The sequence below is a fragment of the Mugil cephalus genome, chromosome 1 (assembly GCF_022458985.1).
Source record: "Mugil cephalus isolate CIBA_MC_2020 chromosome 1, CIBA_Mcephalus_1.1, whole genome shotgun sequence".
In the NCBI taxonomy this organism is placed as follows: domain Eukaryota; kingdom Metazoa; phylum Chordata; class Actinopteri; order Mugiliformes; family Mugilidae; genus Mugil; species Mugil cephalus.
This window is the reverse complement of record NC_061770.1, coordinates 7,943,934-7,961,967: the sequence shown is the minus strand read 5'-3', so window position 1 is coordinate 7,961,967 and position 18,034 is coordinate 7,943,934. Positions and strand designations below refer to the sequence as shown.

Genomic DNA, 18,034 nt, shown 5'->3' with positions numbered 1-18,034 from the left:
ACACAAATACACGCAGACTTGCAATGAGAGGCTCTAACCCCACTAATGGCTATCAGCTCACCCACAGTTCAAAGTGAACGAGTCCACGGACGCACTCCAGACCACCCCCTTCACTCCTCCGCTGGTCCCAGGAGAGACTGGGCCCGGCACCATGTCCCATCAGCACACTCCGCTTAGCGGCATTCCAGGGGGACTTTGGTCACATGGCATCTTGTTGTGGCCTGTCTCCGGGTTTCCCTTTATCTCCCCTGTGAATCTCTATTTTAAAGTGCTCCATGTGATTCCAACTGCCTTCAGTCGTCTCGAGGACAACAAACGGCCATTATAATAACACAAAACTAGTGTTGCCATGTGAGAGCTCTGCTGAGCTTCTTGGGCGATGACGCATGCTCTCTTGTATATTACAAGTCAAGTGATAATAGATACTGTGTGTGCTGCATGAATTACAACAGGGCTTTTCCGCTGCTACTCCTGGTTGCCTTGGTAACATAACTCAAACCACCACAGTGGCTGCCCTGCTCCTTTTGATGGATTTGCATTTGCCTTAACCAAACAAATCCCTTACCCTGTCATGAAAATTTTAAGAAAAAACAAAACGCAGCTTAGCAAGTTAGCTAAAGTAACAAGCTGAGAAGGAGCTGTTTAATGTGCCGGTCATGTTACTGCCCGTGTGGCTGAAGCATTTCTTTTCACCCTTCTGAACACGTAGGGCAGGGCCGACTCCTGTCGACCCACATTGAAAAATAGCAGGAAAGGAGATGGAGATGGAGATTAAGCAGAAATACTGTTGGTTTATTTAAAAAAAAGCTATTATCTCTCTGCTTACCGTCCTGGATGAGAGGAGACAGCACTTCCTGGAAGAAAAGGAGAAATGGGCCGTATAGACAGGGAGACTTAGGTGAGAAAGATGAATAGAGATAGTGTTGAAAATGAAAACGGAGAAAGGGAGAGTGAAGTGTGTGCCTTAAAAGAGATGACTGGGAAGTTGCTGCTAGGACGCCAAGCTAGAGTGTGTATGTTTTCCTTGGACCCCAGCCCCTTCGCTGTTTCCACAAAGACACGGAGCAGGCCTTCACCATCAGCCCCGGGCTCCCTCGCTGACTGGAAAGAAAGAGTAGAGGAGGACAGGCATGGATAGAAAGGCCTGACATACAGCCTTCTTTCCTCACGTCCACAGAGGTCATGATCTCTTGCGGGATCTGTCAGTCCGCGCTGCTCTGCTCTTTTGCAACACGCCTGTGGTTTAATAAAGTTTGCAGGAATGTATCCGATTACTGCAGGAAGGGTTATCTCCTGGCTGATCTTGAACTGCGTGTCCCTTTCAGATGCCAGCCAGTACCCCGATACGCTGATGGGACTTCCTCGCCTAATCAATTTGTTTGCATTTCATTCTTTATTGCAGCACAGATGTAACATCTGCCTTCCAATAAAGCTGTGTTTAAACCTGACTCCTCAGACCATCTGTCATGTCACCTGCTGCTGTCAAAAGAGTTGAAGTGGGAGGTCAGGCCAGGTGGTCAAACAGAGCAAAGGGTCATCGGGGTTAAGTCATGTAAAGAATAATGCAACTGGACTCCTGAGGCTAGCTGTGCATATGTTTCTAAAAGCATGGGAGAGAGGGAAGGCAGAGTTAGGATATTTGAGGTCCAGCTGAAGGAATGCATGTTTTATCGTGCTGCTATAACTCAGTGTGTTTTATTTTTCCAGGAGATCGCTTCGTCTTGCTCAATAACACACAACACAAGGCTGACTTCAAGTCCCACCAGTGGTTTGGAGCCACTGTGCGTTCTCACGGTGACACGATTCTGGTAAGGTGACCCTCCCAGAGATGCATATGGGGTTGGGGACATAAGAACTAGAGATTAATCTTTACAGCACACCACCATTGTTCTTAACTGATATGATAAGGGTTTCTGAACATGTGCGTGCTCTTTGTTTAAAATTTGTCTTCCAGACTACTGTCCATTAAATTGTTGTCACTCCAGTCCAGCTTTCACCTCCAGTCTCAGCATACCATAAAGCAATGTTTTGTGACATCAAAGTTTAGCCGCCTGTTGTTTGGTCTGATTGAACAGGGTTGTGACCTGGGTTGAGTTACATAGTTACTCTGCTCCAGATGTAGTGCTGACCTCCGCTTGAGACCCCTCCTGAGTTCATGAGGGTGTTGTTGCAACTGGAAAAACATCTCCCACCTTAAGGCTCACCCTGTTCATCAACACATCTCCTCCCTCCCTTTTTTTCCCCTCCCTACCAATCCCCATTTCTCTCCACTTCCACTGCACCCCAGGCTTGTGCCCCTCTTTACTCCTGGCGGACTGAAAAAGATACTCCACATTCTGATGCCACAGGAACCTGCTACCTCTCAGCCCACAACTTCACCAAATTTGTGGAGTATGCTCCCTGTCGTACAGGTAACTTCTCTTCAGATCTGCCATTAGCGTGAACACACTATGTTAATATTGCATCTGTCTACTGGGAAACAAGAGAAATGTTGTTACGATATAATTATATTTGTTGATGACTAGAATCCAGTTGGTTTCAAATATTGAATAATCTTGTCTTTAAGTCATTCATGACGCACCAGTTTACTATTTTCTTTGTCCAGAATTCAGTGATCCTGGGGGACAAGGTTACTGTCAGGGAGGATTCAGTGCAGACTTCACAAAGGTAATAAATATGCCCCAGTTTGTGCACCACCTCACCTTTGTGTTCTAATCTTTTCTTTTGCCATTGTAGTAATTCAAAGGTGTTATCTTTTTAGGATGGCAAAGTGGTATTGGGAGGCCCAGGCAGCTACTACTGGCAAGGTATGTAAGAAACATCTATATATATAAAATGCCCTCAAAATATGCCTTTGAGTTTATTTCCTTAATGTCTTTCTTTTGCTTTAGGTCAAGTGATCTCTGCAGCCAAGGAAGACATTATCAGAGCTTACTATCCAGGCTACTTCATGCAGGCAGTGAAGGGACAGATCCAGACCAAACAGGTTCCGGTTAAACACGACGACAGCTACCAAGGTAAGAGAAGCTGACAAAAACCTCATGATAAATGCACATCCATGCATACATGAAACCTGATGTCCTCTGGTGTTTTCTACAGGTTACTCTGTGGCTGTTGGGGAATTCAGTGGTGATCAGGTTGAAGGTAAGTCAATAAAACGGGCTACACACATGCTCCAGTGATAGACATTTATACAGCAATGCAAATATACAGTATATATATTCAGCTGGAATAACATGAGCGGAAATTAGCTGCAATATTTTACATGATTATTGAGCTGGAAATGTCATCAATACTGGACTCCCGTTATCCCCCTGCTGGGTTGAATATGTATGTTTTTCCCTGCTCAATCTTTGCTTCATCTCTCTGTTCACTCCTCAGATTTTGTGGCTGGCGTTCCTAAAGTACTCATGCTTTATGGTTCAGTAAGTAAGCCTAATCATCACTCTCATTTTGGTTTTAATTTAAGTGCCTTTAGAATGGGAGGCCTGGGCTTTAGGCTTGGGCCCGATGCAGGAAAGTTAAAAGAAAGAAAACAGTCGTGGCGATATTGTCACAGCGGGAATTATTTGTACAGCAAATTCCTTACTAGAAACTTTGCTTATATTAGACCCTATAAAAAGATGTCCACCATATGTGCGTTGCAGGTGTCCATTCTGAACGGTTCAGATCTGACGCCCATGATTAATTACACTGGTGAGCAGGTGAGTCTGAAAGCTTCTTCACGCTCTGCTTCCTCTTTGTTTTCATTGCTAGTCCTTGTGAGAGCTCTTAATTTGTTGGGTCAGTGTAAGCAGAAATAATTTCCTTTACAGTGTTCTGTTTACTGGATTATGGTCTCTTTCGTGGTTTGCTGCAAAGTTCAGCCATTGAGGGGAAAGTGCAGTGGCAATTTGTGCAAAATGGTTCTGGGAAAAGAAAATCCCAGAGCTCATTTAAAGAGTAATGATTGACTCAGCTGAATAAATAAAATCACCAGTGAATTTGCATACTCTCTGGCGATCTGGACCACTTCCACAACGCCTGCGCTTTTCAGCCAGAAGATTGTGACTTGCCAGTCAGAAAACAGAACAGAAAGCCCTACACTGGACCCAAACTGTAAAACCTGTCAAGCCATTGTTTTTTTTTTCTGTATCTGTTGAAGAAAGCAGGTCTGAGTTTGCAGTTCTATGAGTATTTTGGATTTTCTGGCTAAAATCTTGCAAACACCTTTGTTCATAGATGGGAGCATATTACGGCTATGCAGTGGCAACGACTGATATCAACAGTGATGGGTGAGTATTGGTCTCACGTCTTCCTCCTGACTCTTTCTCTCTTGCAGTTTATTATCACAGCCGAATCTAGATTGAATCCCAGCCTATCACAGCTCTGCCTTCCGACTGTCAGTGTGCCTACGTTCAAATGAAGGTGATGTCTCTCGTTTGCAGGATGGTTGACCTGCTGGTGGGAGCTCCCATGCTCATGGTCAGAGGCTTCGATGGCCGCCTCGAAGAGATGGGTCGCGTCTATGTCTATTTACAGCGTGGCCCCCTGAACCTGGAACTGAGTCAACCTCACGTCACAGGCACCCAGGTGTTTGGGAGATTTGGCAGCACCATTGCACCGTTGGGAGATCTGAACCAGGATGGTTTCAACGGTGAGAATGGACGGTCTGAGGTTTCATCTCCTTGTGCTAAGTTAACTAACAAATTAGCAAACAAAGGGAAGAAAGGAACTGTTAAAAATTAAACTGCAACATTAACTGAATGATTCTTTTTACTGTTGGAGGTTTGGCTTGAAAAATACATTTTTATCCTTTATGTGGGCTTAGGGATAGTATTGTTGGTTAGCTGAACCACTTACGACCCCTAATGAATGAAGCCAACTAGCTTTGGTGATCCTATAATTTTTAATGTAGCCCATTATATTTATAAGTTTGGTTCATGACTAAATACCAATGAAACTAATAATAATAACTCTGTATTCTATGTCCACCGCTAATTAACAGATGTTAGTATTTAGTTTAGTTTTACTGCAAAAAGATTATTTCTTTTATTAGATTTACGGGGTAATTTGATCTAACATTTTCTCTGATATTTTGCTCTAGATGTGGCTATCAGCTGCCCGTTTGGAGGGGAGGATCGGCAGGGATTGGTTTATATCTATAATGGATACTCGGAAGGACTCAGGGAAAAGCCGTCTCAGGTGATCACAGGACAGTGGGCTGCTGGAGCTATTCCTGCCAGCTTCGGATATGCCCTCAGAGGTGCTAAGGACTTAGACATGAACGGATATCCTGGTAAGCAAGAAGAAAATATATAGTGAACATTTTTATTTCTTTTGTCACTTTTTCTGATTGATTTATTTTCCCTCAGATCTCATCGTTGGAGCCTTCGGCGTTAACAAGGCAGTTCTTTATAGGTATGTTGTTTTGGATCATACCTGGATCTAGCTGGCTCTATCCTTCTGCTCTGCTAAACATGCCACCTGCTTCACCAACAGATTTAAAAACATTTCCCAAGATGTCCAACTAGATTTTAAGACACTGAAAGCACAAAGGTAATATTTAACAAGTCATTTTTCAATCTGTTTGTATTTTTACCCACAGGTCCCGTCCTATAGTCAGCACCAGTGCCTCTCTGACAGTTTACCCCACCATGATCAACCCTGAAGAGAAGAACTGCATTATCACTGATGGAAACACCACCACTCCTGTTTCCTGGTGAGTGCTCAGATCCTCCGGTCCCAGCGCTCAGCTTCCTGTGACTCTGCACCGTTGGTATTTATTTGGCCCGACTGTAAAAAGATGGGCTTCCCCATTTTTCCCTACACAGAAACACTTCTATCTTTGCAGGAAGTTCTGATAAGGAATACCCTTTGCACCAGCAGTCACAGTTTTTACTTCCCTTATCTGACCTTTTCCCAAAATGTTTTCACATCACACACTTTCTGTTGAGGAGCAAAGGCAAAACATGCTGAATAGCAGCATTGTTAGTAATTCTGGCCTCCTCCAAACGTGTGGTGTTCAGCTCCAGAAAAATGGGGAGAGGAAACAGACGACGACTGCTCGCTGCTCGACATAGTTGACACTGTTCTTGTGTGTCTGCCTCCCCCTCCAACACCCCCTCCATATCCTGATCCATAAAGGAAACTCTTGTATACACATGTGTCTTGATTATGCTACGTTGCCTGGTGATGGGGATTTTTTTTTTTTGGGGCGCGGGTGAAAGGAGAGCAGAAAGGATAATGGGAGGGAGGCTGGAAGGGGAGGGGCTGGAAGGTTTTTGCAGTTGCTTTGAATGAGATATTGTTTGGTGGTGGAACACAGCTGGGAAACATCAGGACACGTAGACTCCCGTGAGCATGTGCACACAGTTGCGCAGAAACAAGCATGTATATGAAGTTAGTGCTGCTCCTCAAAAGAAGTCTCGTGTTTTCTCTGTCTTTTCCCCTCGTTTTTCACCTCTCTCCCATTCCCCCTGTTGTTGTTTTTTTTCAACAAGCTTTCCCGATTTTCCTTTCTCCTTCCAGTTTGTGCTCTGCGTCTCCTGAGTGGGTTTACTAGTGAAAGGGTTGGGGGTTTTGGAGTTGCAGACTTGGACAGCAGCAGCATGTTGTGCGGCTGATGTCATGGGAGAGAGCTACGGGCTTATATAGGGAGCCACTGACTGGTCAGCACTGAAACCTGAGTCGTTGCTCAATTTCACCCCTCTTAACTCTGCTATGCATTTGTGTTTTTTTTGTGTGTGTGCGTGCGTGTGGGGAGGGGGGAATGGAGACACGCTGATCAAAATGGCTGGCAAAAGTAGTCGGATACCAGCCAGTCTCCAAACACTAAGTATTTTATTCATATTATTCATTGTATTCCCATTACGCCTCGTTCCTTGTAATGTGAACCATGTAAGGAGCTGACACAAGGAAAGTGGGCCATGACAGAAAGGGAGAGAGCAAGTGAGGTGTCTTGTGCGTACAGTGTATTTATTCTGAGCCTCTGCCATAAATGAATATGCTTCTCTCATCATGTCCCTGTCCTTTCTGTCCAAAATAGTGTCAACCTGAGTTTCTGCATATCTGCAGATGGGAAGCACCTACCAAGAAATCTAGGTGAGCCAATTTTCCACATCTGCATTTTATTACATTAAGGAAACTGTCGGCTAGCCACCAATAGTAATGCTTTCAACCAATACAGGGTTTGCAGGTTAAAGGGTTTTGGCATTTAATGTGGATTTTTGGATTCTGCACAGCATGTCAAATATCTCCTGTAACTCAGTTGTCCCTATCAATCCTTGATTATTATCTCTAATTACTCCTTCCTCTCTTTACAAGTGTCCTCTCTGTCACTGCCTATACGTTACATTGACTGCATTGTGTGAGCTTCGCGGGATTTATTGAGATCTCTTTCAAACCTGTCATTCTGCGACCCGGGAACATTCATCACGCCATGAATGCTCACTTGTGTGCGTGTTACGTGTTCCAGATTTCCAGGTGGAGGTGCAGCTCGACAGTCACAAGCACAAGCAGAAAGGGGCAGTGAAGAGGGCTCTGTTCTTGGACACCCAGCAGCCGCTGCTCAAGAGGAGCGTGAGGGTGCGCCACGGGGAGCGCATCTGCAACCACACAAAGATCTACCTGAGAGTACGTCCTCTCTTTCACTAATGAAACATTCACGTGTTGAGGGGGACAATCCAGTTTTCCATGAAGGGTAGAATTTTTTCTTTTGTAAAATAATAAGTAGTTACAATCCTGTTTTGTGTTTCTTTTTCTGCAGGATGAGAAGGACTTCAGGGATAAACTCTCTGCTATTTTTGTGGCCTTGAACTTCACCTTGGATCCCAAAGCTCCAGCTGACTCCCACGGCCTGCGGCCCATCCTCAACTATCAGGCTACCAATGTCATTGAGCAAAAGGTACTGACATCCGTTACTCTCGGCTGAAGATTTTACTAACCCAGCAGTGAACTGCTTGCTGCTAAAATTAGTATATGATGGAAAGTTTGCTATCAGTGTACATGTGGGTTCACTCTCTGCCATATCTGCCATGGCAGTCATTCCTTGCTTTCTCCTCTGTCCCAGATGAAAGAGTAAATCTGCCCTATTTATTGCATAATCTAAATGACTCTGCTGGACGCCGATCCTGATTGCCTGGAAGCTGTTTTCAAAATGAAAATGTGAGGCATAAACAGAGTGGAGTGTTTACTTGTCCCGGCAGTAATAGTTTGTAACGATGCAGAGGTGACTGTTTCCAGAGCTGCTGGCACAGAAGGATGGTCGATATTTCCGAGAGGGGCGCAGCCAGGCTATTTGCTCCTCCGGTTGAAATCTCTCGGCATTTAGCCAGCAGAGGGCCGTCTAAACTGGTGTGCTTCTTTTCAGCGCCGTATCTGAGTTCAGCAACTGCAACCAGGCTAGGGAATGGCAACCGGGGTAGTTTGATCTCACTTCTCAGTTTCTTTCTCAATCCTGGTGTGTTTCTATCTTTTTTTTCCACTCTTGGACCCTGTCATTGATGTCTTTCCTAGGTATCAAAGCAATTGGGCCTCCAACAGATGTGGTCTGTTGCTGAACCTTGCTCAAGACCTTGAGACAAGCCGGGGCTAAAATATCAACCTTAAACCTGAAAAAGAGCCCTTTTGTGCCAAACACCCCCAGAGGGCAAACCTGATCTGTGTTTATGTGTGTGTGAAAATGTGAGTGGGAAGCGTGTCAGACTGGTTACATGTTTCATTAATTTTTCCTTATACTGTGTGTGAGCGTAGCGGTGTATAAACAGTGAAGAGCGAGTGCTATGCCACAGCCTTGGCCCAGATCAGACACATGGTGCCCTATTGATTTCCACATATGCTGTGAGAATGTGTGGCAGCCGATGTAACATTTCATTCATTGGACTGCGCCAAGTTCTTATTCTCTTTAAGCTGGAGTGAGAAGGAGTTGGCTGATCCGAACTCTCCCTCTCTCATCTTAACATATTCCACATGTATCTGTGGAGAGTTGTGGCATTCGGATGGATTTATTAATTACCACTATTCTCTTGTGCAGAAGGATCCAGTAAAAACTGTGGCTGTTGACATCCTGTTAGAGCTGGGAAATGACTGAATGTGTGATCTGTGCCCTCATTGTCCTTAAGATAACATCATCAGACTTTATCAGTGTGACTTTAATTAATGGATTTCACTGATTGCCAAGTTTTGATTTCACTGCATGATGCTTACCCCCATTATGTCACATGCTGATGTCAGTGTTGTTTGTTAAGTATGGCGATGGTGCCACAGACACTGTTTTCCTGCCCTGCTCAGACAAACAGGCCGTACAGGCTGCACATGTGGCCAAGTTAGCATGGTGGTTACCATAGTGTCCATAATTAGAGCCCCAAAACGGTGTAATGACAAGGGGGGCACTTGGCTCTCTCTAATCTCCTCCTTCATTTCTATTTATTATCCTCCTCATCATGAGCATCATCACACTGTCACAGTCGCAGCGGGATGCAATTTAGCAGTCCACAGGGTTTTCCCTGCCGCTGGCCTGCCACACGCTCAGCGGTCATCCACTTATCCAGCAGTGTTCCTGCTCCTTTCTTGCCTGTAATCTCCGAGCCCTCAACTCCGATTTCAGGTCAACAGAGATATCCGGTGTCTCAGTGGGTTCCTATAGGCCGTTGGCTCCTCCCTCTCCATATGATCATATACAGCTGTGGTTTGGATGGGTGGCGTATTGTGTGGTGAAAGTGGCGGTTCGCCACACAGCGCTGTGATGTGGGACGCTGGTGAGAGCTGGGAGCTGGCAGCTTTGTGCTCCACTCTGCAGGATTATCCCCTCAGGCACGGGCTCTGAGCCGGTCCCTGTTCATCATTTGCCTTTTTTTTTTTTTGCACTGCAAACAGAAAGCGTGCGTGTGTGCCAAAACAGCTGGTTCATGGGCCTGAGTTCATGCGAGTCATGACATCACCGCGTCCGTTCATGTCCTGCCGAGCCACAACATCGTCTTTGACTGTCTGATGTGAAGTGGTGACGTCTTGTAAATAAGAGGGACTGTAGTCCAGGTGTGCGTTGTGTGGTGGTCGGAAGACGGGGTGGAATGTATTAGTCATACTGCGTGTCGCATCTTGCTTTACTCATCCTGTTGTCTCCCATAAACAGATATGTGATTTATTTTGTGAACCTAATTCTCTTCACGTGTTTCGTGTCAGAGCTCAGTGTGTGATCGTGATAGTCTGAGTCCCCACATTAAAACTTTTATCATCCCGATGTGCATCTTTTAGGCTCAGATTCTGTTGGACTGCGGAGAGGACAACATCTGCGTTCCTGACTTGAAGCTGGCAGTCCATGGGTGAGTCTGTTCACTTCCTTGCGCCTCTTTCTTAAAGTCCCAGGGCATATGGATTTTCAAAAAAAAAAAAAGATTAAAATTCAGTGACTAATACACAGTGAACCCTGAGCAGGATCACTGACTCTGAACTTTTCACCTCCGCGCTGTAAATGGGGCCTTGGATTCGAGCATAAATACAGCTGTTTTTGTTGTTCCAGTGCTTTGTTTGGTTTAACATACCAGAGAGTGTGTGTTAATAGCCGCAATGTTGCATTACAGTAGGGGCACACCATTGTCTAACAACAGGAAGCGGCTCTGGTCCGCAGGTGTTGTGACAAACAGTTAAGGCAGGAAAGATGAAAGGGGTCTTTGTGGAGCGCTGTTTGCCAGAGTCCTAACCTCGTCTGATTCTGAAGCACCCTGCCTTCCACACTTTGATTCAAGAAATCTGTTAGCATTTTTCTCAAAAATAACAGCCTCCCCGATGATCCCTTCTCTGCTCTGTCATTTTGATTTCACATTCCTATATTTATCTACCATCTGCCCCCATTTCTTTCGATGTATGGCTGATCCATCACATATGGAACAACCTGCCGCGAGGGAGTTGAGAAAGCCACATTAGTGCAATTAAAATAATACCTTGTTGCTTTTGTCTGCTCTGTAGTAAATTAGGGAGGCCTAATAGTGGCTGGATGGGTTGACAGGTGATGGCCGCGATTTAGTGGAATTTCATGAAAAAAAGAATCCACCATTCCTACACTGTGGTTTCTTCTGTTCTGCTGCCAAGTCACATAACCTGTTAGGCCAAAGGTCCCTCAGGGAAGTTTTACGGTTTTGTGGTATTTTCTAATTTTGAGCCATTGTTTGGTTTAAAAAGCGTGATGCCAGTTAGAATCAGGCTATGGCAGAGTCTTGGGCCAGCAGAGGATCAGCCTCAGAAATCTTCTCCCTCGCCGTGCTCCCCTGCCTTGCTTTATGAGAACAGGCTCTAATTAAAAGCGTCTGTGTGGCCTTGCATATGGAATTTCTCATTGTTCTCAGCCAGAGAGAAAGGTGGAGAGAGCGAGAGAAAGCGAGGAAGGGGGGGGAGGTGTTTTACAGTCCTAACGCTGTGTTGTACAGCATGTATGACTTTATTGCCACATTGGGAAAAAACGCTCATATAATGTGGGGGAGCTTTCTGAGATGAATCTAATTGATGTTTCTTTTGCAACCAGGCTCGAAAATAAATAGATATGCTGAGCAAACAGTCTGCAAATTTATTAGTTTCATTACAGCGATGGCAATTCATCACACATTCTGCTGCCAGCGAACACAAGCAAATAATGTCATTGTTTACTCATAACACAACTTCATCTATATTTATTTGTGGAGGGGATTTTTACCGTTGAAGCAATTAATCAGCTCTGTGTTTGGTTGGCTCCTCAGCGACAGGAAGGAAGTCTACCTAGGTGATGACAACTCCCTGACCCTGACTTTCAATGCCAAGAATGAGGGTGAGGGGGGGGCCTACGAGGCAGAGCTGTATGTGGTGCTGCCCCCTGAAGCAGACTACAGCGGCATTGCCCGCAATAACGAGGTGAGAAGAAACACCTCAAAAACACGGAGAAAAATGCATACACATTTCGGGGACTAATTTGCCCCTCGGGACTCATATTTTAGCATTTTTCCTGATGATTGTCCTTTGCTGTGGTTTGACCTCCTGATTCCCAGAGCCTAACCCAGCTGACCTGCAGCTATGAAACGGAGAACCAGACCCGATACCTCAGCTGTGACTTGGGCAACCCAATGAAGTCTGGTACCAACGTAAGAAAACTGCCGTTTGGCTCATTTCTACCTCTTGTCATTATGAGTTTACAAGCTGTTGTTATGGAAGTTATGGATTTGTTGGAAAAAGTCGAATGTCATGTACAGGAAAATTCACAGGAAGATTCAGTCCGTGTCAGGAAATGTTGTGACAGGAAGTAAATTCTCCTGCTGGAAAAGGTCTCTCTCTCTCTCTCTTTTTTTTTTAAATGGCTTAAAGTCAAAAGCTGGCATGTTTTAATGGGTCTGCTGATGAAGACTGTCATGTTCATGTTAAATGAGAGACTAAAATAGTTCTCTGTTTTGTCAGGCTGTCGTACTATCTGCTCATTCACTCTCAAAAAGCAGAATTATAGATCTCATGTGAATGAGATTTAGCTTGAGGGAAGGTAGTAGAGAATGGGATTCAATGTGGCACTTTGTGTGGGAAGCAAATTGATCTAAATGATGTAGTTAGATTATTTTTTATATAGTAGACTGCAGAGGGTTCTCAACAAAGTGTAAAAGAGAAGCATTTTATTTATGACCATGTTAATTTGTCCAATTACATCTGAGCGACTGAAAATAGGGGACTCATTCATTATTTAGCTGTAACTTGAATATTTTGTTGTGCATAGCATAATAACACAAATTGTGTCACTGTCTAAAAATAAATGGACCTAACTGTGTAAAAAAGGGTATTATTATGTGACATGGCACTAAAAATAGAGCATGCGTCCTCAAGCAGACATGTTTTATTTAAGGCTAAGACTATTGTATACATATTTATTCTGTGAAATGTATTTTAAATAGTGTTAGAACATAGGTCTTCAAAAGGGGTTCTGCGGAGGTACTAAAGGGAGGGTCGCAAAATCTTTGGTTGATTAGGCCTTTTTTTATATATATTTGCAATATTAGCAGCAGAGAAGCTAAGAGTTCAGCGCGATCCCATTACCACCCTCACATTCATCCAAGGTTAGATAAGTTGTGTGCTTCTCATCAGGCTCAGACATCTTACTAATGTGGGACTGTGTATGACCCCTGCCTTAGAGATTAAAAAAACAAATCCGATATTTGACCTTTCTCTTTGCAGCTTTGGGCAGGTCTACGCTTCAAAGTGCCACGGCTTAAGGACACGCACAAAACCGTTCAGTTCGAGCTGCAGATTCGCAGGTACGACTTGATCTGAACACACGCAGTTCACAGACTATGTCCTGATACTGGTTAAGCAGCAGCTATTTCCACAAAACTCAGCTGACATCAGCTATTGAGAATCTTCTTTCTTCTGTTTTTACAGTAAAAATGAGAATAACTCCAACAGTGAGGTTGTGCCCTACAAGCTGGAGGTGGTTGTTCAGGCTGATGTCATCCTACAGGGGTGAGTTGAGTGTCAGGATTCACTCATTTGAAATTCCTGAACATTGTATAGTCTCTACGCATGTTCTCACAGCCTTTCCTCTCTTTTAAAAGTGTGTCTCGACCAGATAAGGTCTTGTTTCCGCCGGTCAACTGGAAGGTGCCCAGCAAGTATGGGGTGGAGCAGGACGTTGGGCCTGCATTGGAACACATCTATGAGGTAATCGGTCATGCTCTTAGTGACATTGTGCAGACTCACTGAGGTTGAGCAGATTAAGTTGTCAGGCCAGTCCAACTGTTCATAATAAATTGACTTCCTAGAGCAAGGAAAACCAAAGAAAATGTACTCCATATCACACAATGTGCAGATCTAGAATTTTTAGATTAAAGCAATATGTCAGATATGAAGCAAAGGAAAGAAACCAGCTGCAATCCTGAACAGAAGACTGATATGGAAGCTGGGAACTTAACATGCTAAAATTTCTCATTTTCACTTTTCCCAGCTGGTGAACAATGGCCCCAGTCGAATCAGCCACACACTCCTTGAGCTGCGCTGCCCCTTCAAACACCAGGGTCATACTTTCCTTTACCCTCTGGAGTTCTCCACCGAAGGCCCCATCAACTGTACCTCGGACAGAAACATGAATCACCGGAATCTCAAAGTGAGTAATCCACTCGCGGATGCACACCTCTCGGGGTCAAATGAAGTCAAATTAGACAGCCAAGCTCTCCCATCGTTTCCCAGTTGGATTCATGGTTGGCCCACACCCACCTCCTCCTCCCATCTTCTCAGCCCCACCCAAGACACTTACCCACCACTGCTTTGAAGTTCCAGATCTTCCCTACGCTCAGCACAGCTTGACGAGCCACCTCACCCAACAACACAGTCACTCATCTTCTCCATCCAGCGACACCCTCCTTTTACCAAGTTATAGGCCTGGGATCTTGTGGGCAAAATCATTCCAGTTGTTTGTGTTTACATTCGGAGCTCGGCAGATGTTGAGCAGGGCTGTGAGTGGTCATCTGTCTTAGCTGTGATCTAATGTCTTTTTTTCCCCCCGGTGGGTTGCTAAGTACGGCGTATTTCCACGGGAATCCACGAGGAGAGTGGAGCTCACATGGTTCTGATTAATGACAAAAAGCCTCAGGGTCACGCTAACATTAGGGCTACTATTGACAGAGAGGGCGGTGTGCTCTTCTGCCTGGTGAGCTTGGTGTCTGTGTTGTTCTAATGGGTGGTGTGTGTTTGTGTCCTCCTGTAGCTCCAGAGCTCATCCACAGAATCTCCGGTTCTGGCACTGAAGGCTCATGAGCACCGGCTGGAGAGGAGGGACGTCCACAAGAACCCACTTGCTGATTTGACTAACCTGGTAAGATTCTAAGAGAGGAACCGTCACATATTTTAAATACAACGCGTTGTATTAAATAAGACTATGTAGATAAAACCAGTGTGGGTTTAACTTCAACCGCTCTCATTTACATAAGAGTCCTGAATGAAAACAACAAAAATATATTTACTTGCCTTAAGTGTGCAAATCTGGATCTATTTTGGCGACACTGGCCCTTCCCTTACATGAAGCTCAGGGGACTGGGTAATTAGGTTATGATGTCGTTAAAAGGGAGGGGTCAGAAGGCACAGGCTTGTCCCGTTGTGGTGATTAACATTAAAGAGCCTTTAGTAGTGGTGAAGAGTTTGAGAAGACATGAGACATGGGAGGCAGTTTGCCAGTGATGTACTGCTTACTTCACAGACTGCTCTCTAATTTTTTTTTTTTGTGCCCTGGGTGTTTGCCCCTGTCCACCACACACTGCATCTATTGATCCGCCCGGCAGCAGGTAGCTGCTCCGTGATTGTAGATACCTGCCTCCACCAAAGAGGTCTTTGTGTGCGCGCCTGTCTCCCCGAACTGTGCTCATTTATCATGCACGTCCAATGACACGTTAGCATGAAGGAGGCCTTTCTTCCGTTTCCCCTTATGTCTGCACTTTTGTTTTTAGTGTTTGAGAGGACAGATCTCCATTCAAAGGGATTCTTGATCAAAGTGGTGTCACTGTTCAGCAATTCTTGGATAGAGCCGGCAGTCAGTGTCACAGTGTGTGAATTTAAAATGACATGCGTCTTGGAGGAGTTGATCAGTGATTTGAGAACAAAGGGCTGGCTCTAATCGAAACGAATCATCAAAAAGCATTTGTCTTTAGCTGCATTGCAATGGGGATTGTTGTACCAGCTCATGAAACATTTGGTAGCATTAATGAATAATGTACTTGTGCTTTATAGAAAAACTGCAAGCAATTACAAACTAACCAGAGATTGCCAGATTGTGATGCTTTTATGTGGCAGGTGTTTATCTTGAGATATTGGCTTTTTAATTTGCGTTGATGACATCGTAATGGACCCATTTTGAAAATGTCTGCACGTGTTCTAGACCGTGCTCTTTTTCATCAATTTATTCATGTGTGTACTCGCAGATTTGATGGTTTATTAGAAAGAATTGATCAGTGATTAATTAATAATTATATTAATAAACCCTTCAGTATTGCCAAATACAAAGGAAAAAGGTTTCCTTATGAAATCCTGTAATTACCCGTAATTATACTTTACATTGCAGTAAAATAGTATTACAAGAACTACAAGAAGTTGATCATTTTCACAGTAATCGGCCTAGACAGGCCTGTTGAATGCAGCAGCTGTGCAGTCAGGCCAGACTGCTCCTTTCTAAAGTTGTGGGAACGGCTTATACGCCCCCACGATCCAGATCTTGACCACATAATCCCACCAGGGAGGATATGTGGGACTTGGATCTGAGGCATCTTTGGCGCTGGACCACGTTCTCGTCATTTTCCCATACCTTCGCAGCCCCGTTGCCCCTGAGCATCAAGCAGGTCTACCAGGAGGAAGTGGACTGATACGCTCCCTGTCTGTCTCAATACTCATTAAGTCTGTCTAAGACTAAGCCTAAAGGAACTAGACGGGCACTCTCTTCTTCTCCTCCTGTGTTTGCCCTTCTCGGTGTAATGAGTGAGCTGATGTGCTCCCGCAGGAAACCAGCTGAAACCTCTCAGTCTGGGGGTGGTCGGGTTATAGCATCAGCGCTGAAACACAGCGTGTGCATGCTTTAAAACGTTAAATGTACCAAGCTGCATTATGAGGACCTAATTAAGACTGCATATTACGGTATACAGCCTTGTCTTGAGAAAAATGGGCTGGTTTTAGTGGTTGGGCAATAATGTGGAGAGTGGTGCATGCTGCATTTTTACAGTCTCATGACATTCCTTCAATCTAATTTGAAGCAGGCGTGGAATAGGGATCACAACATTGGGCTCTTTGTTATATTTATTTGACCTGCAGTATTAACACAGCTGTTACTTAGCCTTTCCATATCGGTTTTTGGGTTTTGCCTTCATGACTTCTTGTTTTTAGATACTACCTACGTGCAAACGTCAGCAACATCTTAATGCATTTTCTCCGTTTCCGTAGTCCTGCTCTAATGTGGAGTGCTGGACGCTCCAGTGCACCGTGGGTCTTCTGGATAAGGGAACTACTGCCATCCTCAAAATGCGCTCCCGCGTCTGGGCCGAGACCTTCACTGAGGTTTGTGGGAGGAAAACCTTTGCCATTCAAAACTCTGTGTACCGTGCGCGTAGTTTACATGAACAAGACTGCGCAGTATAGATCAGCCTCTTCCCACCGGTGCCTGTGTATTTTCTCATGTCAGGCTTTGGCAGGAACTACGAAGTCATTTTCTTTAAAGCGTCAAAAAAGAAAACAGTACGAGTTAAAACCTCAAATGTGCAGTTACGAAAGGCAAATAGCTGCAGTGGTCAGTCACACATTTGTTTGTGTTCACTAGGCATCAGCAATATTACTGAAGCAGTTGCCACTATGCATGGTTTCACATATTTGCCTCAACAAATGGAACAACAGTTGCTATCACTCCAGGCTGCTGCACAGGCTGCAGCTTCAACCAATCTCTTCCTGTCATGTCTCTGCTACACACGGATTATTTACACAAGGCATAAGTATGATATATCGAAAATCCATTGTGCTGTAGTTAGGGTTTGTCATAGGACAGGAATGTTGAAATGACTTTCTTTTGTGCTGCACGTGGTCTCTGTCACCACCTAGTGTATCATCAGTATACTGTCGTTGCATGGTGAATTTTATTTTTTGGTGACTTCTGATGTTTCTCTTTTCAGAGAGCTTACAAGCAATATGTGCTGGAGTGTCTGGCCAGATACCGTGTGAACAAGATGCCATATGCAATCCCACCCAAACTTTATCCCAGTGGACATAAAAAGGTATGGGACATGTGTGCTTGTACGTCATCATGGACCACTTCTCATACAGATATTATCTTGTTCTTTATAAAAAAAAACTGAGATCAAGACGAACTGTTCCGTCTTCCTCAGGTGGTGACCCCAGTGGTTTGGAACAAGCCCGATATCGAGAACTCAGTTCCGCTCTGGATCATCATCTTGGCTATTCTGGCAGGTTTACTGCTTCTGGCTCTTCTCATCTACGTCCTATACAGGGTCAGTAGCTATTATTTTGGCCTGTGAACGATATTGCAGGTAAACAAATAAAGTCTGTGCTCATTTCTGATTCCTGCTTT

At 44.6% G+C, this 18,034-nt stretch overlaps 1 protein-coding gene across 1 annotated transcript in view; it reads left to right on the top strand.

The window, feature by feature from the left end:
- Positions 1-18,034, top strand: part of itga5 (integrin, alpha 5 (fibronectin receptor, alpha polypeptide)) — a 31,257-nt gene that overhangs the window by 10,546 nt on the left and 2,677 nt on the right. Inside the window, exons 3-29 of the mRNA XM_047580780.1 lie at positions 1,708-1,808; positions 2,288-2,411; positions 2,606-2,667; positions 2,762-2,807; positions 2,892-3,017; positions 3,100-3,144; positions 3,382-3,425; positions 3,648-3,704; positions 4,222-4,274; positions 4,428-4,636; positions 5,087-5,278; positions 5,355-5,400; positions 5,588-5,701; positions 7,028-7,083; positions 7,457-7,614; positions 7,748-7,885; positions 10,234-10,301; positions 11,709-11,859; positions 11,994-12,086; positions 13,159-13,238; positions 13,363-13,443; positions 13,536-13,641; positions 13,925-14,083; positions 14,684-14,791; positions 16,900-17,013; positions 17,619-17,720; positions 17,832-17,954. Coding sequence (XP_047436736.1) covers positions 1,708-1,808; positions 2,288-2,411; positions 2,606-2,667; positions 2,762-2,807; positions 2,892-3,017; positions 3,100-3,144; positions 3,382-3,425; positions 3,648-3,704; positions 4,222-4,274; positions 4,428-4,636; positions 5,087-5,278; positions 5,355-5,400; positions 5,588-5,701; positions 7,028-7,083; positions 7,457-7,614; positions 7,748-7,885; positions 10,234-10,301; positions 11,709-11,859; positions 11,994-12,086; positions 13,159-13,238; positions 13,363-13,443; positions 13,536-13,641; positions 13,925-14,083; positions 14,684-14,791; positions 16,900-17,013; positions 17,619-17,720; positions 17,832-17,954 — 2,756 coding nt within the window. The remainder of the gene's footprint in view (positions 1-1,707; positions 1,809-2,287; positions 2,412-2,605; positions 2,668-2,761; positions 2,808-2,891; positions 3,018-3,099; positions 3,145-3,381; positions 3,426-3,647; positions 3,705-4,221; positions 4,275-4,427; positions 4,637-5,086; positions 5,279-5,354; positions 5,401-5,587; positions 5,702-7,027; positions 7,084-7,456; positions 7,615-7,747; positions 7,886-10,233; positions 10,302-11,708; positions 11,860-11,993; positions 12,087-13,158; positions 13,239-13,362; positions 13,444-13,535; positions 13,642-13,924; positions 14,084-14,683; positions 14,792-16,899; positions 17,014-17,618; positions 17,721-17,831; positions 17,955-18,034) is intronic.